At 47.8% G+C, this 25,000-nt stretch overlaps 1 protein-coding gene across 1 annotated transcript in view; it reads left to right on the plus strand.

Moving 5' to 3' along the window:
• trioa (trio Rho guanine nucleotide exchange factor a) overlaps positions 1 to 25,000 on the plus strand; it is a 117,275-nt gene that overhangs the window by 79,539 nt on the left and 12,736 nt on the right. Inside the window, exons 16-38 of the mRNA XM_062529225.1 lie at positions 1 to 2; positions 2,520 to 2,686; positions 4,019 to 4,138; positions 5,974 to 6,165; positions 6,527 to 6,676; positions 6,993 to 7,107; positions 9,370 to 9,485; positions 10,298 to 10,420; positions 10,862 to 11,056; positions 11,656 to 11,771; positions 12,481 to 12,547; positions 12,745 to 12,854; positions 12,957 to 13,026; positions 13,327 to 13,416; positions 13,747 to 13,839; positions 14,555 to 14,666; positions 15,357 to 15,547; positions 15,932 to 16,033; positions 18,647 to 18,798; positions 19,313 to 19,412; positions 20,376 to 20,619; positions 21,022 to 21,311; positions 21,870 to 22,040. The exon at positions 1 to 2 is cut by the window's left edge and continues 194 nt beyond it. Of these exons, the coding sequence (XP_062385209.1) occupies positions 1 to 2; positions 2,520 to 2,686; positions 4,019 to 4,138; positions 5,974 to 6,165; positions 6,527 to 6,676; positions 6,993 to 7,107; positions 9,370 to 9,485; positions 10,298 to 10,420; positions 10,862 to 11,056; positions 11,656 to 11,771; positions 12,481 to 12,547; positions 12,745 to 12,854; positions 12,957 to 13,026; positions 13,327 to 13,416; positions 13,747 to 13,839; positions 14,555 to 14,666; positions 15,357 to 15,547; positions 15,932 to 16,033; positions 18,647 to 18,798; positions 19,313 to 19,412; positions 20,376 to 20,619; positions 21,022 to 21,311; positions 21,870 to 22,040 (3,088 nt within the window). The remainder of the gene's footprint in view (positions 3 to 2,519; positions 2,687 to 4,018; positions 4,139 to 5,973; positions 6,166 to 6,526; positions 6,677 to 6,992; positions 7,108 to 9,369; positions 9,486 to 10,297; positions 10,421 to 10,861; positions 11,057 to 11,655; positions 11,772 to 12,480; positions 12,548 to 12,744; positions 12,855 to 12,956; positions 13,027 to 13,326; positions 13,417 to 13,746; positions 13,840 to 14,554; positions 14,667 to 15,356; positions 15,548 to 15,931; positions 16,034 to 18,646; positions 18,799 to 19,312; positions 19,413 to 20,375; positions 20,620 to 21,021; positions 21,312 to 21,869; positions 22,041 to 25,000) is intronic.

Here is a 25,000-nt window from a genome sequence, read left to right on the forward strand (position 1 = left end):
CGGTGAGTGGACACACACACACACACACGTGCACGCACACAAACACACACACACACACACACGTGCACACACACACACGTGCACACACACTCACTCACTCACTCGCTCACTCGCTCACATTCATGCATACATACATACAAACATACATGCATAGACGCACAGACACATAGATGCACCATTAAAATGCACACACTAGGTACAGTATGCCCATAATGGTAATGATATTGCAATAGCAGTTGTATTATACTGTTGAATTTACGCACTTATTCTTCCGCAATTATTCTCACTTATAGCCCGTTGGTGAGAGCTGCTACATGATACCGAGCACTTTCTCCACACACACACACACACACCAGCCCCAGCCCTTACCACACCAGCACAGCCTCAGGTTAGGCACATTTACCCCCAGGACAGACACCCGGTGCCTGTGGATCCCTCCAGTCCTCCACCCTCACCTCTCAAGCAGCGCCCTGGTGGTGGTGCTCCTCCATCAGCATGCATAATTCATCCAGGCTCAGCAGGCCTCCCCTGTCACAGCCCTGTCCACTGGGAGGGTCATTAGCCAGGAGCACCCAGGGCAGTGTGGAGCCACTCCAGCCCACGTGGGGGGCCAGGGGGCCTGGGGACTCGGGTGGGGGGTGATGGGGTACGAGGGGTCCTAGTGGAGAGATACAAGGATGTGGATATGGAACATGGGGTTCTGAAGTGTGTGTGTGTGTGTGTGTGTGTGTGTGTGTGTGTGTGTGTCTGTGTCTGTGTGTGTGTGTGTGTGTGTGTGTGTGTCTGTGTTAGTGGGAGAGATTAATCATGATGATCATATTTAGTGGCTCAGGTCAATCTTTCAGTCAGACTGGTGTGTCATTTTTGGTGAGCAACACCAGTAGCCTGGACAATAAATTCCCTAAATTCACCAGAAGCGCTGCACACAGCTGGCTTAAAGGTGTGTGTGTGTGTGTGTGTGTGTGTGTGTGTGTGTGTGTGTGTGTGTGTGTGTGTGTGTGTGTGTGTGTGTGTGTGTACACGATTACATTCAATGTCTCCTCATGTCAATCTTTCAGTAAGGCTGGTGGTGTGTGTGTGTGTGTGTGTGTGTGTGTGTGTGTGTGTGTACACGATTACATTCAATGTCTCCTCATGTCAATCTTTCAGTAAGGCTGGTGGTGTGTGTGTGTGTGAGGATGAGGTGTAAAGGGGCTGTCAGCAGTGAGTGGTGTAACGGTGGCAGGAGGAAGGCGGAGGGTTTAGTGCCTCCACAGCAGATAGGGGATTGGCACGTATAATCCACTCCCCTACAAACCTGTACAATCCCCCACACACACACACACACACACACCCACTCGTACAGTACATAGACACACTCACACTCTCAGCCTACACACCACCCTTGCTATTTCATCGGTAGTATTCGCTTTTTAAACAAACACACACACACACACACACACACACACGTACCGTATACATACTCGTTCTCTCACACTCCTTTCTCCTATGTGCATGTGCCCACCTAGATTATGTGTAATACCTCCGCTGGTCCAGGCTACACACACACACACACACACAGCATCCCTACAGATGGAGTGATGAAATGAACAGAGAGGAAGAGTGAAGAAAGAACAGAAAAGACAGAAAAAATAGGGGAAAAAATGAGCACCGGTTCAATCCCATGTGTGTGTGTCAGATCCATCTGTTGGCACGTGTCGCATGCGGAATGAGTGTGTGCGTGAGAAAATGGCGGTGGGTGGAGAGAGTGGAAGAGGGAAATTAGTATGACATGGTCGACAGTTTGATCATGTAACCGAGCCGCCCAGGCCCTTTGTGTGTGTTGGCCGAGCCTGGCTATGAGAATGTGCTGACAGCTTCCTGAAGGAGTGCTTTCTCTCTCTCTCTCTCTCTCTCTCTCTCTCTCTCTCTCTCTCTCTCTCTCTCTCTCTCTCTCTCTCTCTCTCTCTCTCTCTCTCTCTCTCTCTCTCTCTCTCTCTCTCTCTCTTTCTCTCTCTCTCGGTCTTGTTTTCTTTCTCTTCGTCCCCCCGCACTTCGATCCCCCTTTTCCTCCACCTCTCCTGTTGTGTGTTCTCCCATTGCCTCCCCCTTTCATGTTCCTCTTGCTTCTTATCTGCCCATAATGTTCTCATCCGTAAATGTTTGTCTCTCTTTTCTCCATCTTCTCTCTCTCTCGCTCTCTTGCTCTTTCGCTCTTTCTCTCTCGCGCTCATTCTCACGTTCTCTTTGTCTCTTTCTCGCTCTCTCGCTCTCTCTCCTGTCTCCTCTTTCTCTCTTACACTCACTCTCTTTCTCTGTCTCTCTGTCTCTCTGTCTCTCTTTCAATTAAATTCAATTAAATTCAATTAAATTCAATAAAGCTTTATTGGCATGAAAGTTTCATGAACATTATTGCCAAAGCTCAATTACTGTACATGTACACGTAAAGGGGTTAATTAAGGAAAAAGTAAATAAATAAATGTTAAACAGAATTGTGGAAGTAATTAATTGTGGAATTGTGTTTCTCTCTGTGTGTGTAGGAGTGGAGTTGTTGTGTGACCGTGATGTGGACATGGCCACGCGTGTGCAGGACCTGCTGGAGTTCCTGCACGAGAAGCAGCAGGAGCTGGACGTGGCGGCCGAGCAGCATCGCCGACACCTGGAGCAGTGTGTGCAGCTGCGCCACCTACAGGCCGAGGTCAAACAGGTAAACACTCATGCACACACACACACACACACACACACGCACGCCGATCTTAGAGCAGCACCGCCGACACCTGGAGCAGTGTGTGCAGCTGCGCCACCTACAGGCCGAGGTCAAACAGGTAAACACTCATGCACACACACACACACACACACGCACGCCGATCTTAGAGCAGCACCGTCGACACCTGGAGCAGTGTGTGCAGCTGCGCCACCTACAGGCCGAGGTCAAACAGGTAAACGCGCGCTCAGGCACACACACATTCAAATGCGTGCGCATGCATGCACCGCTGCGAGCATCCCCTGTCATCACCTGGAGCAGTGTTTGCACCTATACCTCCGCACACGCGCACATACACACACACACACACACCTCTTAGGGCAGCCCTTCTGGCACCTGTGTGTGCAACTACACCACCTGCTGGCTGTGATCAAACCTGTAATGACATACATTACATGCACTTGCGCGCACACACACGCACACACACACACACACATACGCACACATGCACTTACACACACACACACACACACACACACACACACACACACACACACACACACAGAGCACCCTGTCCTTAGAACAGCACAGCTGACACCTGAAGCAGCGTGTGCAGTTCAGCCACCTGCAGGCTGAAATCAGCCAAGGAAGTGACAACTCGCTCAAATACACCTAGATTAAAAACATGCACTTAACTTTACACCACCACACACATGCAGACCCACATCCATATGCATCCAATGCAGACTTTGAAAACACGTGGCACACATACACACACACACACACACACACGCAATGCAGACTTAAAAAACACGTGACACACACACACACATACACACATACACACACACACACACACACACACACGCACACACACACACGCACACACACACACGCACACACACACACACACACACATACACACACACACACACACACACACACACACACACACACGCACACACTCCTCGGTGCGTGGCCCAGAGCCCTGCTGATGCGTCTCCTTTTGTTTCTGTGGGGAGAGCCGGAGGGCAGCCACTGGCTCGGGCTAATTAAGCACCTCGCACAGAAACACAGCCCTGAGCAGGGCTCCTGCAACAGCACCTCCATGCCTGAGCACTTCATGGGCCACGCTAACAATCGTGTGTGTGTGTGTGTGTGTGTGTGTGTGTGTGTGTGTGTGTGTGTGTGTGTGTGTGTGTGTGTGTGTGTGTGTGTGTGTGTGTGTGTGTGTGTGTGTGTGTGTGTGTGTGTGTGTGTGTGTGTGTGTGTGTGTGTCTGTGTCTGTGTCTGTGTCTGTGTCTGTGTCTGTGTCTGTGTCTGTGTGTGCGGCAGGTCCTGGGCTGGATTAGGAACGGCGAGTCGATGCTGAACGCGGGGCTCATCACGGCGAGCTCTCTGCAGGAGGCCGAGCAGCTGCAGCGAGAGCACGAGCAGTTCCAGCACGCCATCGAGGTGAGCGCTCCATCCTCCTCTCTTCTCCTCTCCTCAGTTCTCCTCTCCTCTCCTCCCTAGCTGTTCCTCCTCTCTTTCAGTCCTGTGCTCTGCCCTTTGTCCTCTTCTGTCTCTGCACTCTCTTCCTTGTTGTTATTGTCTTTACTTTACTTCTGCTGTTTTTGCTTTCTTTTTCCTGTCCAGAAGTTTCTGCGGAAAGTTTTTTTTTTTTTTTGGTGGGGGTTTTTGCCAAACTTACTCAGGATAGGTCACATGCTTGGGTTTTTGAGGAACCATTTGTGACAGACAATTTATGCGCACACCCTCCCTCCTTCATACACACACACCATCCGTCCCTCATACACACACCAGACACAATCATACCTCTCAGTTCACCTTAAGTAATGTTGAGGTGAAGCGCTAATCTCCCACGTACACAATCATGGCAGCAATTCAGTCCCAGATAGAAGCATTGTTCCTATGGGAGCCCCTTGCAAAATCAGATACTCTCTGAACCAAGATACCTAATAATAATACTAATAACAATAGTAATAATAATAAGAATAATAATAATAATAATGATATAATAATAACAATAATAATAATTATAATACATTTAATTTGTATGGCGTTTTTCAAGACCCTTTACAAATTACACATAGTTTAGCCACATAAAAGAGAATACACAATACGCATAGACATCCTTGTTTCCCGTCACTCAGCTCCCACTGGCCACAGCTGGTGGACAGCAGGCCTTTTCTCTCCATCCACTCTGGGTCCACTGTAAGAGATGCAGACAAAGGTGTCACCTTGTGAGCGGCTCCTGAGTGGCGCTGAAAGGGGCCCGTTCACCCCGGCGGTGCCAGACTAGACTGCCAGGAGCGATCAGAGCCCCATTGAGATGGCGAGCACGTTAGATTGGCTATTGTGGACGAGTCAATGGGACTGGACCCGTCCAGACAAAAGAGTCTCAGAGGCAGATTCACTCACGAATAAAGGGCTTCTTCTCTCCATCTCATAGATCTGCTTGTTGTAAAAGTTGTGTGCTCTTCCGACTCTCTCTCTCTCTCTCTCTCTCTCTCTCTCGGTGGCACTTTTGTTCTTTTTATAGTGCTGTTAGTCTCTCTCCCTCCATCAATCTCTCTCTCTCTCTTTCAGTCTGTCTTTAGTAAGTCCCCTGACGTGTCGCTGTGATCCAGTTATTGTCAGTATCTCCCCTTTCCCTTCTCTGAAACTCCCATTGTGTTGGAGACGTGTTCAGGCTCTAAATACACTACACAGTTCTATTTCTCTCCACTCCATCACTCCCCTCTTCCTCCTCCACCCTATCATCCTCCTCCTCTTCTCTGATTGCCCATGTCTCACATCGTCCTCCTCTCCCTCACTCTCTTCTTCCCTCCCTTTCCTTCTCTCACTCCTCCACTCTACCCCCCTCCTTCTCTTCTTTTGCTTGTTCATCTCTGAGCATCTCTCATCCTCCTCTTCTCCTCTTCATCCTCCTCCTCCACTCCAACCTTCTCTTCCTCCTCTGATTGTTTCTTTCTCTAAACAACTTTATTTCTCTCTCTCTCTCTCCCTCTCTCTCTCGGCCTCTGATTGTCTTTGTCTAACAATGATTGTCTCTCTCTCCCTCTCTCTCTCTCTCTCTCCCTCTCTCTCTCTCTCCCTCTCTCTCTCCCTCTCTCTCTCGGCCTCTGATTGTCTTTGTCTAACAATGATTGTCTCTCTCTCTCTCTCTCCCTCTCCCTCTCCCTCTCTCTCTCTCTCTCTCCTCCCTCTCTCTCTCTCTCTCTCTCTCTCTCTCTCTCTCTCTCTCTCCCTCTCCCTCTCCCTCCCCCTCTCTCTCGGCCCTGCAGAAGACGCACCAGAGTGCGCTGCAGGTGCAGCAGAAGGCGGAGGCGCTGCTGCAGGCCAACCACTACGACATGGACATGATCCGCGACTGCGCCGAGAACGTGGCCTCGCACTGGCAGCAGCTCATGCTCAAGATGGAGGACCGCCTCAAGCTGGTCAACGCCTCCGTGGCCTTCTACAAGACCTCCGAGCAGGTAAAGGAGCGGGGGAGAGAGGGGTGAACAAAGTCTGTTGCCATGGAGATGGAGGTGTCACAGTAGGGGGGGGGGGAGTTGGGTGTGGTGGGATTATAAACAGGTTAGCGGCAGGGCATAGCATGATGGGATATGTAGTTCCCATGGTGGGTTGCTATGGGAAAGGTTAATGTGAAGATTTCAGTGGGGTTTTGTTTTTGCTTGTTATTAATTTGTGAAGCGGTCATGAATTATCACTATTATTGTAATAGACCAGATTATCACTGATCGAGTATTGTCTGTGAAGGAGGAGGAGTAAAGCATTTTGCTGACCCTGTACCTGTACGTATGTGTGTGTGTACTTGTGTGTGTGTGTGTGTAGGTGTGCAGTGTGCTGGAGAGTCTGGAGCAGGAGTACAAGCGCGAGGAGGACTGGTGCGGCGGAGCCGACAAGCTGGGGCCCAACTGTGAGACGGACCACGTCACCCCCATGATCAGCAAACACCTGGAGCAGAAGGAGGCCTTCCTCAAGGTAAACAACAACAACAACAACAGCAACAACCGTGTGTGTCAATAGCAAATCTTATCAAATTTCTTTGTCCACACACCAAATATATTTAGTTTACCATCATAGAGGAGTGAGTTGAAAATATTGAAATTAAGAAACTGTGATCAGAAAATGTTCTGATTAGCCGATTACCAAAACAGTTGCCGATTACTTTGATGCTTCTCAACTAATCAGTGAATGGATTAAGTTTTGCAGCCTTGTGTAGTGTAAGTGTGTGTGTGTGTGTGTGTGTGTGTGTGTGTGTGTGTGTGTGGAACTGACCGCTTTGTTGTTTCCCCAGGCGTGCACGCTGGCCAGGCGAAACGCCGACGTGTTCCTCAAGTACATGCACAGGAACAGTGTCAACATGCCGGGCCTGCTGAGTCACGTCAAAGCACCCGAGCAGCAGGTCAAGAGTGAGTATCCACACACACACACACACACACACACACACGCCCACGCACGTCCACCCCCCACACACACACGGCAAAGCATGTCAACAGACAAAAGTCAAAAGTGAATACCACTCCGCTCGCACCCAAATGCGTAGGTATACAGTACACACACTCCCCCTACCCCCCTCAGCATCTGCTACATAATACTTAAGTATACAATACTATACTATACAGCCGTGGACATTTGTGACCATTCAAAGCGAAATCAGTCGTTTTGCGCACAACGTTATTTTGAGAAAATCAACAATAACAAACTTCCGGGTTAAAATGTTGAATTTCACGTTTTCGCATAATTCGACTGTATACAGTCTACAGTTTCATATTGTGAACGCATTTCACGGAAAAACACACGTTTTGACTGTTAAACCCAGCGAAGATTCAACACATTTGCTGTCATTCCCGTTGTGCACGCGCTGCTTAAAAAGGTAATTTCTCCTCTTTTGGCATATCGTGACAGGAGAACCATGTCAACTTTGGATGCGGTTATCTTAGCGATAGTTTGTGTAATACCCTCGATATACATATCGTTGGAAAGCTTAGTTTATGGCCGTTCACGTGAGCACAATAACTTAATTTAATAAATTTTACCGAAACGACTGGTTCCGCTTTACAGGGTCACATTTGTTCTCTGCCTATTGTGCTGCTCCTAGTGAACGCTCCCTCAGCCCCAAGTGCTGTTTCATTGAGGCCGTCGTGTTTTGACTTCTGAAAGCCACTTAACTGTTGCGCTATTAGGAGGCACCCATGAGTCCTGGTAATGAGCCATTGACGTGAACGTCTCTCCCAAATTAAATGGCTCGCACAAACTAGGACAGGAGAGAGGCGACCTAGCAGAAGTGCGACACGGAGAGCTCGTCTTCTTCCTCTTCCCCTTACCACATCACCTCCGCCTGGTGCGTTTAGAGTGGACGGCGATGGCCTCTGGGGACAGGGTTGCCCTGCCTGCCTCCTCTCGGTCCCCCCCCCCCCCACGTTTGGGCTGCTCGTCCTTCTCTGGAGCTTGTTGTTCGCCCATGTTGTCATCACGATTCAGCCGTCATTTACAAACCGCTTCTGCCGGACGATCTTTAGTGTTTCTCTCTTTCTCTCTCTCTCTCTCATGCTCTCCCTCTCTCTGTCCCTCCATCCCTTTCCCCCTCTCTCCCTCTCCCTCTCCCTCTCTCTCCCTCTCCCTCTCCCTCTCTCTCCCTCTCCCTCTCCCTCTCCCTCTCCCTCTCCCTCTCCCTCTCTCTTTCTCTCTCTCTCTCTCTCTCTCTCTCTCTCTCTCTCTCTCTCTCTCTCTCTCTGCTCCTCCTGAAGTAAGCAGCAGCTCATCCCAGTGCCTGGCCCACTTAAGCCCTCTTCAGCCCACTTTGTGTGTCCTCCTCCCTCCCCTGTTTTATGAATATGGCTGAGTTGCGCTGTGATTGTGTGTGTGTGTGTGTGTGTGTGTGTGTGTGTTCCTGTCTGTTCTACTGCGCAGGCTGCTGAGGCCTGTCCCACTTACCGTTTTAAGACGGTCAAGTCATTAAAATACAGAAAAAGCACACACACACACACACACACACACACACACACACACACACACACACACACACACACACACACTCCCAAATGGAGAAATCCATCACTGTGCCACTCTCTGGCATGTCTCTCAATAGACATGCACACACATACATGCACACACACACACACACACACACACACACACACACACACACACACACACACACACACACACACACACACACACACACAAACACACACACACACACTCACCCTCCAGAGTTCACTTAAAGCACACCAAGCCTTAATCCACAAAGTTTTGTACAATATGTACTCTTCGTCTCAGTATCAATCCAAATAATAAGGCACCAGAGCTGAATAGATGAGGGCCATTAGAGAGCTATGGGACCGTCCACTCCAGTCCTGCTGCTTCCCTCTACGGCAGGTGGACGCAGCACGGGAAAATCAATCGCTCGATACGCCCGACCGGTGTCCGCTCGCCTCGCGTAGCGCGTTACCCTTGCAGCTTCACGCGGAGTGGCCGGCCTCGGCGGCTTTCTTCCTGTGCGCCTCCGAACGCGCCCGAACGCGCCCCTCTGCCTCTGATCTCCTGCTGCTTTCATGTCCACCGGCCCTTTGATTAAGCAGGAAATATGAAGCTGTTAGCGTGATCTTTTCATGAGCGCTCATCGAAACTGTGAATGTTCCTTTTCTCTGTGTGTGTGTGTGTGTGTGTAGACATCCTGAATGAGCTGCTGCAGCGAGAGAACCGGGTTCTTCACTTCTGGACGATGAGGAAGAGGAGGCTGGACCAGTGTCAGCAGTACGTGGTGTTTGAACGCAGCGCCAAGCAGGTCAGCATTGCATAACACACACACACACACACACACACACACACACCGTTTACATATTTACATTGTGTCCGGTCACCTGTACATACAGGTTGCATACTGATAGAGGCCCAAATAGGGGCCAGACAAAATAGTCTGGCACGCAAGCCCACACACACACACACACACACACACACACACACACACACACACACAGCCATCTTTGCATTCCAGTAAGCTGCTGAAAGATCATACACGCACACACACATACACTCTCAGATCGTAGCTTTCAACGGTTTCCTGGAATGCAAACACAGACACACACTGCATCTTTTAGTCACATTCTCTCCCCCACAGTCTGTGTGTTCTCTAGACAGCTGAAAACCACAGATTGGCAAGCACCGCACACCTCTGTGGTACCTAATTGCCTTGTGTCAGGCAGCACAAGAGACATTATCATTAAGGGAAATTACTGCTGTTTCCATGCGTTTCCAAACACCCGTGTGTGATGATGAACTGTGTGTGTGTGTGTGAGTGGTGACCACGCAAGCAAGCGAATGTGGTGTGTGCATGTCTGGAGCTATGTAATGCTGTCTACATCGGAACAGACATGGACTCCATTTGCCCCCTGGTGGGCATTTGTGGGTGTTGCACCAAATTACATCATTGTTTACTGGTTGCCGCAGGGGCCCTGGTTGAATCAACTTCAGTTGTCATCCAAGAAACTCCCACTGAACAGTTGTCACTGTAACTAATCAAAGTGTCCATCTGTGTCTGTTTGTCCGTCTGTCTCTTGGTCTGTCTCTCCGTGTGTTTGTGGTTGTGTGTGTGTTCAGGCCTTGGAATGGATTCATGACACGGGCGAGTTCTACCTGTCCACACACACCTCGACTGGCTCCAGTATCCACCACACACAGGAACTGCTGAAGGAGCACGAGGACTTCCACATCACAGCCAAGGTGCCCGCACAAGCATCAGCACACGTGCTTCCCATAGACACTCATTCATACGCAGACACACAGACTAACTGTAATAATATTAATAATACACCTTGTTCTCACAATTACCAAACATTTTCCATATCATAGTTGAACTAACCTCTCTAACTATTTTGATACAAATAGTTTTGGTTATTCAGTGTGCCAAATGTCTATATTTGTGCATCCTCCTGTAAGTTGTTACTGGCACAAAGTGTCTAGCAGACCTGTTGTCAGAATGGGGAAACACCTTTTGACAGTTTGTCCCCTCTTCCACCTCTCTCTGCCCACCATATCTCCTCCTTGTCCTTTTCTTCATCCTTTCTTCCTTCTCCTTCTCCTCCTCTCTCTCTCGCTCTTCCTCTTCCCTTTCTCCACCCTTCTCTCCTCCTTTCTCCCCCTCTCCCCCTCTCCGCCCTTCAGCAAACCAAAGAGCGGGTCAAGCTGCTGATCCAGCTGGCCGACGGCTTCTGCGACAAGGGCCACTCGCACGCGGCCGAGATCAAGAAGTGGGTGACGGCGGTGGACAAGCGCTACCGGGACTTCTCGCTGCGCATGGACAAGTACCGCACGTCCCTCGAGAAGGCCCTGGGCATCTCGTCCGACTCCAACAAGGCCGTGAGTGACCGCGCTACCGAGAGAGAAAGCCTCGTATAATGACAGACGAGAAGACTACGTTTTTATACTGGTGTAGCTTCTCTGCCATGTTCTGGGAGTACTTGTAATGCGATAAACTCTGGCCCAGAAATGAAACTTAGGCTCCTGCTGCCAAATAAAACCTTTATCTCATTAATCTGGATATGATTCTAGAAACCCAGCGTTTTTGTTTTGATCACAATGTCCTGATGGACACTTAGGCTGGTGAAATATCAATACATGGACTTGGCACAGACAATAATGAGTCACTGAAATGATGACTCCTGTTTGAAACCTGAATCCTGCTGTCCAGCCAGCTGCCATGTCACGTGTGAAGATGATTTCGGCAGTCGTCAACAGTGCGATTCCCCTGTAGAGGGACACTAAAACCAACACTGGGAACACATTTGAGTTAATTGAGATCCGGAATATGCAAGAAGCTGGGCTTAGTAGAGAAAAAAAGGACAGGACATCCATGTTTAAGCTTCTACTGTTTTCAGATGTGGTGTTTGTAATGAATTAGCTGGCCCATGTGGGTTGATTGAGGATTGTTGCTGATTTCCTCTCCGCTCCCCTTCCAGAGTAAAGACCTGCAGCTGGACATCATCCCTGCCAGCGCTCCGGGGTCAGAGGTCAAGCTGAGGGATGCCGCCCACGAGCTCAACGAGGAGAAGCGCAAGTCGGCCCGCAGGAAGGAGTATGTGTGCTCCCACTCTCGGCATCTGCCCACACACACACACTCTCTCTCCCTCTCTCTCTCTCCCTCTCCCTCCTTTCTTTCTTTCTCTCTCATACATACATACACACATACACACACACACACACTTTATCACCCCCTCACCCCAGTCTCTCATACATTCACGCATGCTCTCTCTCTCTCTCTCTCTCTCTCTCTCTCTCTCTCCCTACATACATGCATATACACACACCCCCTCATACATTAACACACACAGAGACACGAGCTGTGTTATGGCTCCCCATCATATGTGATTATAGCCCATGTCAGCAACCTCTCCTCCTCGGTAGTTCATGTAACTCCAGACAGTCTCCAAGACTCCTGGCTAATACTTGATGAGTGTGCAGCTTATAGTATGCTTGATCTGCTCCGTTATGGGACACATCTGCACATTCAGCTATATGCGGGAGGCTGTGTTTTAATAATGCATGCTTGACATGGTTCATCATTGCATCATTTAAGTAGAGAAGAAAAATCTTTTGAGGAGTTTTGACAGAGGGAAATGATGCGTCAGACAGACTTCGCCACTCTATTTAGTTTGAAACCTATAGCAGACACTGAATGTGTGGAACATTTTGTAACGGTAGCTTTGGATTCGTGGAGTATTGGTATGGAGATTGGTGAAGAGTTTGGTGAATAACACTTTCTTTCATTGTTTTGTTGTTTGCAGGTTTATCATGGCTGAACTGATTCAGACAGAAAAGGCCTATGTCAGAGACTTGAGAGAGTGCATGGATGTAAGTGTCTCACCTGTTGTCCACTTTTGTAGCGGCTTCATGGACAATTCAAACATGTCTGCCTACATAAAATACAAACTCCACCTCTGTAGTAGCATTGCTGCCATTTTCAGTTCAGAGTTTGTGTTTAAACCCACTTGAAATTTCTCAAAGGAAGAGTCTTGAGCAGTATTGTTAAGTTGTCCTCCTCATCCTAGACGTACCTGTGGGAGATGACCAGTGGCGTGGAGGAGATCCCACCAGGAATCGTCAACAAAGAGCACATCATCTTCGGCAACATGCAGGACCTCTACGAGTTCCACCACAAGTGAGTTGACCTTCTCATTCCCCTCTCATTCTGTTGTGTGTCTGTGACTGTGTGTGCATTGATATGGGATTTTGCATTCATGTTCCTTGTCCTCATTTCCAGTATATTCCTCAAAGAGCTTGAGAAATATGAGCAGCTTCCTGAAGATGTGGGCCATTGCTTTGTGACCTGGGTAAGTTTGTGTGTATTTGCTACTGTACAAAGTGAACTTGATTGTCTCTTCTTTTGCCCTGTAAGTCTGGAAATATTCTAGTGCATTTTCAACAGTCCATACAATTAATTGTCTTTTATTTGTATAATATATTTCCATCTAAGGTAACATTGTCAATTCTATGCTTTTATGAACAAGTTAAAGATTCTGCTGAAATTTAGGTCATAACTATTGATGTAGACATTTTAAGTCATTTCTGGAAGACTTGCGTCATTTGAATAACAACTTGGTATAACAACCAACGCATTGTTCTTATCACAGGCGGACAAGTTCCAGATGTACGTGAACTACTGCAAGAACAAGCCAGACTCCACACAGCTGATCCTAGAGCATGCTGGACCCTACTTTGACGTGAGTCACCGCCATCTCAGGCCTCGCAGCTGAGACTGGAGCTACAGAAGTATACAGTTAGTATAGCTGTAGCTGTAGTTTCCAGAGAGTTCCATTATCAGTGCCATAGTTGTTCCAGCCAGGTTTCTGTTTTTACATTCCGTACAGTATGCTATCTTAATGCATCAGAAGTAGTAGTCTGGGAACAAAATAGAACGTTCAAGCATTGCTTTTTTTTTCTTGTTGGAAGGGTCTATAAATGGTATGTGCACTGTTAACCCTGTTTGTTTGTTTGTTTGTTTGTTTGTTTGTTTGTTTGTTTGTTTGTTTGTTTGTTTTCTGCAATAACAGGAGATTCAGCAGAGGCATCGGCTGGCCAATTCCATCTCTTCGTATCTGATCAAGCCTGTGCAGAGAATCACCAAGTACCAGCTCCTGTTAAAGGTCAGATAAAGCACACATGACTGACTGAATAGAGATATTTATTGTCTTTGAGATATGAAGAGTCAGAAATTGAAGATATATGAAGTCATTTATATTTATTTAGCAAGCTTGTATCCAAAGCAGCTAGCACTATGTCGTAGATGTATGTTTTTGTCTTTGCTGTGATTTTATTTGGTGTGACTACTAATGTACAGTATGTCAGAAAATCTCAATATTGATTGCTCTTCCTAGTTGACATGCAGTATCTGTACATGTCGCTACCAGTGAATGAGCACCAAGACATATTTGAAAGTACTATGGCAGGTCAATTTTCATTGACCGTTTTGAAAGGTCAGACATTTTCTTCACTGCTAGAACTTAGAGCTGCTTGGAAATGCTGCTCGCTGACCTGCACTAAGTGTTATCCAGAGTCAAGCTAGTTGGCCCAGTTCACTGATCTGAGAACAGCCGGCGGGCATCAGAGCCACCAGCCCACTGAGGAATCAGACGCAGTGCATTTTGGGTGATTGCTCTCAGAGAAAGGGCAGCGACACAGCAACATAAAGGTGGTTTGAATACTGAAATACTGTGTGTGTGTGTGTGTGTGTGTGTGTGTGTGTGTGTGTGTGTGTGTGTGTGTGTGTGTGTGTGTGTGTGTGTGTGTGTGTGTGTGTGTGTGTGTGTGTGTGTGTGTGTGTGTGTGTGTGTGTGTGTGTGTGTGTGTGTGTGTGTACAGGAGCTGCTGACCTGCTGTGAAGAGGGTAAGGGTGAAATCAAAGATGGCCTGGAGGTCATGCTCAGTGTGCCCAAGAAGGCCAACGATGCCATGCACCTCAGCATGCTGGAGGGTGAGTTGTTCACACACACACACACACACACACACACACACACACACACACACACACACACAGATTCCTCTGCACACAGAATACCGAAAGGCTAAACACAAGTTCACTAAGAGTAATACTAACCATCCCTTTGTGTAGCTGTGCTACTTGGTCCACTTTATGTCCCCTTTGGACGTTATAATTCTCTAATAAATACATAATGACTCACAGTTACTGGAATAGAGCGAGGCCTCTCCTCCAAAACTAATGACTGGCTATTGTGGCCACCTACAGCCCTTGTCCCTCTTGAGTAGAATGATAACACAGATGAGTGAGATTAATGATAGTCTATTGTGTTACATGTAAGGTGCGTTCAAATTTGGCAGACAGTGGCGAACATTCGTGGTGAACATGTTTTCTTTGTCCAGTTAAATTTGAACGATTTGGTGTTAACATTCCGTTCTAACAGTAATTGCATTGTTGCGTTCGTCAAACTCTCGTCCAGTTCCGCTGTATGTTCGCGGAGCACTACCTCCTCAGACTGTTTGCGATTGTTAGCAGACGTTCGCCAAAAACTCAAGGCTAAGGGAATACTGTTTGCGAGCATTCGCAAATGTTCACCTATGTTTGTGAACTTAAACGCACCTGTAGTGTGCTAACATTTCTGCAATTCCCAATTAATTTGTCCCCATCCCTCCCTCTCCCTCCCAGGCTTCGATGAGAACATCGAGTCCCAGGGCGAGCTGATCCTGCAGGAGAGCTTCCAGGTGTGGGACCCCAAGACCCTGATCCGCAAGGGCCGCGAGCGCCACCTCTTCCTCTTCGAGATGTCGCTGGTCTTCAGCAAGGAGGTCAAAGACTCCAACGGCCGCAGCAAGTACATCTACAAGAGCAAGCTGTTTGTAAGTGAAGCCCTCCGTTACCGTCTCTCACTCCTCTCTTCTCCTCTCTTCTCTTCTCTTCTCGTCTCTCTCTCTCTCTGGCTCTCGCCCACCTCTCTCCCTCTTGCATAGGCGTGATGGCGTACTCTAGGTCCAAGCTACTGTGCTTGGCTTACTTCCCCCCCCCCCCCCCTCGCTCTAGTTTCTCTGTCAAGCCTTTTTTGTGTGTTGGATCACATCTTTACTATCTGCAGTTTAAATCGGAAATCTCGCTCCAGTTCTCACCTGTGTGTGTCTGTGTGTGTGTGTGTGTGTGTGTCTGTGTGTGTGTGTGTGTCTGTGTGTGTGTCTGTGTGTGTGTCTGTGTGTGTGTCTGTGTGTGTGTCTGTCTGTCTGTCTCCCCAGACGTCGGAGCTTGGCGTGACTGAACACGTGGAGGGGGACCCATGCAAGTTTGCCCTGTGGGTGGGCCGCACCCCCACCTCCGACAACAAGATTGTGCTCAAGGTAGGAGAGCCCACGTCCATGTGTTGTGCTGCTGCGCCTTCTTCTCGCCCCGCTTTCTTTGGTTCTCCCTCGGTTATACATCTCTCTCTCTCTCTCTCTCTCTTGCTCTCTCTCTTGCTCTCTCTCTTGCTCTCGCTCGCTCTCTCTCTCTTGCTCTCGCTCTCTCTCTTGCTCTCGCTCTCTCTCTCTCTTGCCCTCGCTCTCTCGCTCTTGCTCTCTCTCTCTTGCTCTCGCTCTCTCTCTCTCGCTCTCTCTTTCGCTCTCTCTCTCGCTCTCTCTTTCGCTCTCTCTCTCTTGCTTTCGCTCTCTCTCTTGCTCTCGCTCTCTCTCTCTTGCTCTCGCTCTCTCTCTTGCTCTCTCTCTCTTGCTCTCTCTCTCTCTCTCTTGCTCTCTCTCTCTCTCTCTCTCTCTGTCTCGCTCTTGCTCTATTTTTATCTCTGGATTCTACTCTGGTTGTTTCCGTTTCCCTCTCTGTATTTGTACTCTTTCTCTCTTTCCGACTTTTCTGACTTCTTTCTCCTCCTCGGTTTGCTTCATGGCATGGCAGTGTGGTGGTGGTAGTGGTGGTGGTGGTCCTGTGGGTTTGTGTTGCTTATGAAGTGTCTTTGGATCCTTTCTGTCTTTCTTCCTCTTCTTCTGAGTCGCTCCACTCTTCTTTCTCTTCACTTTTCACTCTTTACGCTCCCTGTGCAGCTAGAGTCTGGCTCTCTGAACTTCTCTCTCTCTCTCTCTCTCTCTCTCTCTCTTTGTGTCTCTCTCTCTCTCTGTATCGCTCTCTCTCTCTCTCTCTCTCTCTCTCTCTCTTTGTGTCTCTCTCTGTCTCTCTCTCTCTCTCTCTCTCTCTCTCTCTCTCTCTCTCTCTCTCCCTCCCTCCCCTGTGCTGAGGAGGCTGTTATGTAAATGCTTGCATCTCTGAATATTAACTAATCGGAGTGGGATAACATGCTTTACGCCCACGCTCGCTGACTTGAGCTTCTGCTCCGAGCCCTCCCACCGGGTGCTAAATCAATTTTCGCACTTTTCCGGAGAAGTGAGAGTTCTATAAATTCCCGCACTCTCTCTGTGTGCACGTTCCCCTGCACCTTACTCTGTGAGTGCGGTGGTGCATTATTTTAAGTCTGTGACTAGCTTTGCTTTACATAATGTTTCAGACTGGTTTTTGTAGTTTTTACTGAAGCTATTATTGAAATTAACCTATTGATTGGTTAATTTTAGTAGAGGGCAGACTCTGTACAAATTATGATTTTATTTTTTTTGTTTAATTACGTTTTTTTTTTTTTTTTTTCCTCTTTAAAATATGTCAACCAGCTTTTAGAAAGGCTTCATTGCCCAAGTGGTGGAGTAGCTTTTCATATCCCACATAAAACGGAGCTCAGCTTAGTTGGTCATTTGCTAGAAAAGCATGTTTGCACCATATCCATACTTTAAAAAGATAACTGAAATCCAATTAACTCCCACTAAAACTGTGGACTGTGAACTGACACTTGTGGCTGAGTGCACTGTAAATGGTTTCCGCCTTTCTAATGCAATACTGTGTACTAACCCCCATCTAAACTGCATGCTTACTCTGCACTTGTGTAAAAAAGTACTCTTATATTGAAGTCTCGTGCTCACCTCCATGATATGTATGTCTTTTAACCATGCAGTGATTTAAATCATACAATTATTTATCTTGTTATGACCATATATTATGTGCCCATCTGTGCCCAAGTAATGTAGTCCATAACTCAATCAAATATTGTTTATGTTGATTTGCAAGTAAATAGTTTACAGTATATTGAGTTCATATAATTACGGCACCATAGGTTAACTGACATTGACCGCTTTTCCCAGATTCGTTAAGAAGCCCGTAAGTGCTAAGAACTTCTTAGGAGCGCTTTAAGAACGTTCTAAGAACGCTCCTAAGAAGTTCTTAGCACTTAAGAACTTCTTAACAAATCTGGGAAACGCGGTCTTTAACATTAACTGACAAGATACAGTAATACTTAGAGGTCACTTTGCTTGATATAATATCAAAAGTGAAAGCTTTCAGATCACCCAACATAAGCAGGTTAACCAGTTAGTAAGTCCTTGGTAATTTGCGTAGTTTACTGTTGTTTATAAGATCATCCCCCAACAGAACTGAATCTGAATTCCGCATTGATAAAATTAGCCAACCCATCCATCGTACTGCATCGAATCATTCAGCACCAACTCTGGTCCAGTCAACCACAAACTATCAGTGTCTCAGTGTCTGTCAGTATGGTCACTTGTCCCATTTTAACTGTCCTGCACTTACCAAACTGAAATAGTGAAATTCTCTATTCTATATTTTAAACAAAGCCAAGTCAGGGATGCAAACATGGGGCCATGGTGAGTAAAGACCCTCGGAGTATATTAACCCCCCTAGACACTCCTCATTCAAATAAACCGCACCGGAGTTACCTCACTTACTTAACCAGTTTTATGTCTTTTTTTTTGCCCTACTCTTTCTTTTGCTCACCCTAACACACACACACTCTCACACAACGACATGCACACACACACACACACACACACACACACACACAACCACACAACCACACACACCTTTGCTTTTCTCCCTCTCTCTGTCACAAACAAATACATGTACAGGCCTCCAGCATCGAGAACAAGCAGGACTGGATCAAGCACATCCGCGAGGTGATCCAGGAGCGCACGGTTCACCTGAAGGGGGCGCTCAAGGAGCCCATCCACATCCCCAAACCCTCCACGGCCAAACACAAGGGCCGCAGATACACGCCAAAGTCAGTGCAGCCCTCTTACTACTTCCCAACCTCTCTGTGTGGTCCTGTACAGTCTGACGTCATCGTTTCGATGGTGTATGTTTGTGGTCGTGTTCTGTCTTTATTGTATTTTGTGAGTGACTGCAAGCAAAGAGTGTGTGTGTGTGTGTGTGTGTGTGTGTGTGTGTGTGTGTGTGTGTGTGTGTGTGTGTGTGTGTGTGTGTGTGTGTGTGTGTGTGTGTGTGTGTGTGTGTGTGTGTGTGTGTGTGTGTTGTCCTACTATTAGTGGCTGACTAGCTGGCTGTTTTACTCATAGACTATATTTTGTAGTTTATGTTTTAGTTTTGGTCCGTAGAGTCATCATAAATTAATATTTCTCAATGCTTCTATATTTCTATACCTGAGCAGAAAGAGCTCCCTGACTTGACTAAGCGCTAAATGTGTTTAAGCATCTTTGACAAGCTGTAGCGCACCTTGATGTCCACTAGTAGACCCGAGTACTGATGTCCAGTGTGTTTGTCTTTGTGTGCCGCAGAGACGGAGAGGACCTGGACAGCCAGGGTGACGGCAGCAGCCAGCCCGACACCATCTCTCTGGCCTCGCGCACCTCCCAGAACACCCTGGACAGCGACAAGGTGAGGCAGCCACTCAACTACCAACTCACAGGCAATATAGTCTAGTCAAGTCGAGTCACATTAATTGTACTACATTGTAGCACATTTAAAACAACTGGAGTGCTTTATAGTGGAGGCAGTCAGGAGTTGACAATACAGGCATACTCTTGAGTACAGGAGTGGTGACCGTAGATCTAGTTCCTGTAGAAGTAGTCACAACTTCTTCTGATCTCAGTTCAGTTCTTCAGGAGAGGGGTGGGACTAGGAGGACTCACAGTAGTGCTAAAGCATTGCGTGAAGGAGGACTAGCTAGTAGTTGGAGAGGGAAGAAGAGGACTTTAACATCCAGTCACGCTGGTGACTGTAGCTGCAGCTGCTAGCAGGTATTGTGGGAACTTTGAAAAGGCAGAAGTCAGCACCACCTGCAGCTGCTGCAGCGCTAAAGCATGCAAAGCCAGGAAGGAGATTTGTGCTGGTGTGACATTAGGCATGAGATTGGGGATGCTGGGGGCTCGCTAAAGGGAAGTCAGTAAGACTCTAATGAGCTTATGGCTGATGTGCCTCAACTTAATTTTTTATCCCTTTCTTTTCCCCTCTCTGCATCTCCTTATATCTATTATGTTGCTCTCAACTTCTGACTCATGACTTTTTTTTTCTCCATTTCTCTACATTCTTGTTGTTCTCTCTCTTTCTCTCTCTTCTCTTCTCTCTCTCTTTCTCTCTCTTCCTCCCTACATGACCCCCTTCCTTATTCCACACTTTCTACTCATATATTCTATATATTCTATACATTCTCCTTGCATATCTCCCCGCCTCTTCCTCCCTCTCTCTACATCCATCTTCAAATATCTCTTTTCCTCCATCCACCTTCCTATCCCTCTCCACCCCCTTCCACTCCTTTTCTTTCTCTCTCTCTCTCTCTCTCTCTCCGCCCGTCCCATCCCCATCCCCATCCCCATCCCCTCCCCACACACACACACACAGCTGTCCGGCGGCTGCGAGCTGACGGTGGTCATCCACGACTTCCTGGCGGGCAACAGCAACGAGCTGACGGTGCGGCGGGGCCAGACGGTGGAGGTGCTGGAGCGGCTGCACGACAAGCCCGACTGGTGCCTGGTGCGCACCACCGACCGCTCGCCCGCCCAGGAGGGCCTGGTGCCCTGCAGCACGCTCTGCATCGCCCACTCCCGCAGCAGCATGGAGATGGAGGGCATCTTCAACCACAAAGGTGGGGTACCAACCGGAGTGTTTTGCCACTTTGAAGAGTATGATGTCTATTTAGAAATGCAATACTGTAGATGCTTCCAGCATAGCCTGTGAAGTCATTTGTTTGTGTTTCAAACATTTATCTTATATTTGCACAGAACCCTGGGAGTGGGAGCATAGATTTTAAAAGATATATTTAAACAAACAATTATTACTAATAGCCTTAGTTGCTGAAATGGCTTTAAATTAAACAAACAAACAGAACTCTGGGCTAAGTTCTGCACTGATCTCTCCCTCTCTCCCTCTCTCCTTCCCTCACTTCCTTCCTCTCTCTCTTTCTTTCTTTCTTCTCTCTCTCTCTCTCTCTCTCTCTCTCTCTCTCTCTCTCTCTCTCTCTCTCTCTCTCTCCCCCACCCTCTCTCAGACACGCTGTCGGTGTGCAGCAACGACTCCCTGCTGCCCGGCTCGTCGGCCACGCTGCAGCCGGGCCAGGGCATGGGCTCGCAGAGCTCGCCGGGGCCCAAGCGGCCGGGCAACACGCTGCGCAAGTGGCTCACCAGCCCCGTGCGGCGGCTGAGCAGCGGCAAGGCGGACGGCCACGTCAAGAAGCTGGCCACCAAGCACAAGAAGAACCGCGACGTGCGCAAGAGCGCCGAGGCCCAGAAGGACTCGGACGACAGCGCCGCCACGCCGCAGGACGAGACCATCGAGGAGGTGAGGGGGGTAAGAGGAGGGGGACGGGGACGGGGTCGGGAGGGCTGGGGGAGAGTGCCGCTGCTGTGTGGTGTTGTTGTTGTTGTTGTTGTTGTTGTTGTTGTTGTGTGGAGCAGAGGAGCAGGAGGTGTTTTGTGTGCGCTTGAGTATGAATTTTTATTTATTTTTTATTTTTGTTAGATTTATTTATTTTAAAAAGCTCATGCGTTTTACCTACTCTACTTAGTTTTTTAGTTTAGTTTTTAGTTTTTTAGTAGTTTTTATTGTACAAAAAAACTCTCACACTCACAACACACACACACACTCACAAACATAGAGAGACACACACACACACACACACACACACACACACATGCACATAAAGAGTTGCACATTTACCAGCCCTATCGTGATGACACATTGCTGCATATATAATGATTCGAGTGGCTCAACTTAGTTTTGTGTGCATGTTTGCTGAGAGTCTCCCTAAACATCTAACCTTCTGTATGTCTTCTTTCTCTCTCTTTCTCTCTCTCTCTCTCTCTCCCTCTCTCTCTCTCCTTCCTCCCCCCCCTACAGAGGGTGCGTAACGAGGGCCTGAGCAGCGGCACCCTCTCCAAGTCCTCCTCGTCGGGCATGCAGAGCTGCGGGGAGGAGGAGGGCGAGGAGGGCCCCGACTCGGTGCCCCTGCCCCCACCCATGGCCATCCAGCAGCACAGCCTCCTGCAGCCCGACTCCCAGGACGACAAGGTGAGACAGGGCAGCGCCAGGGTGGGTGCCCACTACTGGAGGGGTCAGAGGTCACTGTAGGTGATATGGGTGGGCTGGGGTGGGAAGGGGCTGGTTGATTTGAAGTAGGTGGTCATGGGAGGTGTAGTTTTTTAGGGGTGAGTAGGATTCAGAAGGGGTTGAATTTAGAGGTTGTGTAAAAAAAAAAAAGTGTCTGACCTTTTTAATACAAAATACACAAGTGTTTTCCTAAATACCCGTTGTCGCACGTGGTCAAAGCATTTTCCTCGTGTCCTTAAACAGGCCAAATTGCACGATGTTAACTCTTAGTAATCCACCTTTTTCTTAAGCACTGGCCTTTGGCACATGCCCTCCCTACCAAGTCGTTTAGCCAAGTAGTCTTGCTCCAGTTCTAGTGCCTTAGCAGTAGTGAGTGACCCCCCAAACCCTCTTATTTGAGCTCATTCTCTAATCCCCCCCTGTCCCACCCTAAGGGAAAGAGCCTCTGCTTTATCAGACTCCTAATTCGCCTTAGCTCCTTTTTGGGGTCAGTTTGCACCGCCGTGGAACATCCTGTTTTGATTTGAATGATCTCTTGCTTTTTTTGTCGGTTGAAATTCTCATCGGTTGATTGATTTTTCTATTTATTTATTTATTTATTTATTTTTCCGTTTGCACTTGTGAAAAAGAATGTGCCCCCCCATCATGACTGCTCTCTACGCCATGCACTGCCCTGCAAGATGTAAACCTGACGTAGCTGAAATCCCGCCTCAATGAAAGATGTATTCACATAATCAAACCTAGAATCTAGAGTGTTTGATAGCCAAATCTGCCAAAGCCGTATGATTTGTCATGTTTTCTCAGATCTGAAAACCCCATCCCCACACTACAGAAAATGTAGTCACCCAAAGTCACCACTAGGCGGCAGGTTTGTGCAGCTGTTCCTGATTAGTTAGCTGTCAGAGCATGTGGCTGAAGCACTAATAGGAGGACTGCTCCACAGCAAATGCCTCAAACAGACTCCTCTCCAATCACCCCCTAGTGTCTTTTAAACCAGGCGCACCTCTGGCAGTGCAGTGCATAGGGTAACATAGGACTCACACACTTTGTTTCTCTCTCTCTCACACACACACACACACACACACACACACACACACCCACACACACACACACACACACACACAGAGCTACACACACCCAGAAACACTCTTGCTTGCACGCACACACTCTCCAGCTCCCCCCCCCCCCTCCTTACTTCTCTGCACAGGTACAGATTGTGTGACACTAATTTATTTTGTTGTTTTTTCTCTTGTGTTGTCGTTCTGTTGTTTGCCACGTGGCTGCACTTTTTGTTTCTTCGTTAACCACTCAAGCACTACAGCGTTGATTTGTGTCCTGTCTTTGTTTTATCTCAGTTTCCATACCTCTCCATCTGAATCGCTCTCCTCCTCCCCCCTTTTTTCTGCTCTCCTTCCCTCCATCCAGAGTTTGCTCCCCCCTTTCTGTTCGGCACCCCCCCTCCCATGCTAGAACCCGGGTTCCTAGTTTATCGGATCCTCCTCCTCTACATACTGTACTCCTGTAGTCCTCCTTCCCCCCACCTCAAATTAATTTTGCCTGCTCCACTCTAGAATTCGTATTCTCTACTCTTCGACCGTCATCTTTAGGACCATTTTTTTCTGTTTACTTTTCTTTAGTTAATCTTTATTACGTAGAACCCCTGCTTTGAACAGTTTTCACAAGTTTTCTTTTATATTTTTTACTTTATTGCTTTGAAGTATTCTGATATTGTTTCTATCCTTTTCAATGGTGAGCAGTTATCTCAGTATATCAAAGCACATGTCCCCATTTTTTTTCATTCAGCTTTACTTAGTTTCCTACTTTACCTCCAAGGATTTTGACTTGCCCACTACCTACATTTCTAGAATTTTCAAATGACCAAACTCAGACCTGGTTTGTCAAAATCCTTTTTTTATTATTTTCTTTTTTTTTGGAGTTTGGTGCCTCTAACAGCTTCCCGACTCGATCCTAAAGCATACAGTAGCTTCAGAGCGAAATGGGGCACATGCACAGAGAGAGGGGAGGTGTGTCCACGTGCATCCGTGCGTGTGTGTGTGCGAGCGTGCGCGTGTGTGGGTGTGTGTGTGTGCACCTGTCGTGACTGCACGTGTCCACGTCGGTGATGCTGGCAAAACAAAGGAGGGGGGGTTCATGTGCCTGACGACTCTGAATCTTACATCCTCCCCCCCCCCAAAAAAAAAAGACCCACACGCACACACACTCCAACAACCACCACCCCCTAACGTGCCCCTCCCATACCCCCACCCCATCACTCCCCCCTCCCTGTGTGCTTTGCCCTCCATAACCCCCCCCCCCCTCACGGGCGTCTAATTGGCATCTAAAAGCTAACCCCACCAGAGGCCGCTGCCAGACCTAAATTGGAAAGTCTGGAAGGCACAGCAAGGGTGAGAGTCTCTGCCAGCTTTTACTCTCTTTGTGATGGACAACTGACAGTCTGTACTGTACTGTATGTGGTCTGTAGCTGTGTGACCCCTCAGAAGGACGTAACAGACAGTAGGGCTCCCCGGGGTCCATTATATGTGCAGATATTCTCAGTCATATTAACTGCTATTGATTGTTGTAGATGTGTTTTGTAAGTGAACTTAGTATGTACAGTAAGTGTAGTAAGGTGAAATATTGAAAAAAAGAATGGTTGTGTCCCTTCCTGTTTCAAAATAGTACATCTTAAAATCTTATGGATCAAATGTAGATTCCTCTAAATCTACCATATAGCTTTTTTCACATGGGTAGATGAAGTCCTTTATGGACCTGAACAGAATAGCTTATGAATTAGTCAACAACATGAGAGTGAATGAGATGCCAACGTTTGTGTGTTGTCCTCTCCATGTTTGCATGTTGTCTGAATGTCTTCCCTTCCCTCTCTCTCTTTCTCTCTATCCATCTCTCTCTCTCTCTCTCTC

Source organism: Sardina pilchardus, chromosome 24 (genome assembly GCF_963854185.1).
Source record: "Sardina pilchardus chromosome 24, fSarPil1.1, whole genome shotgun sequence".
Taxonomy (NCBI): Eukaryota; Metazoa; Chordata; class Actinopteri; order Clupeiformes; family Clupeidae; genus Sardina; species Sardina pilchardus.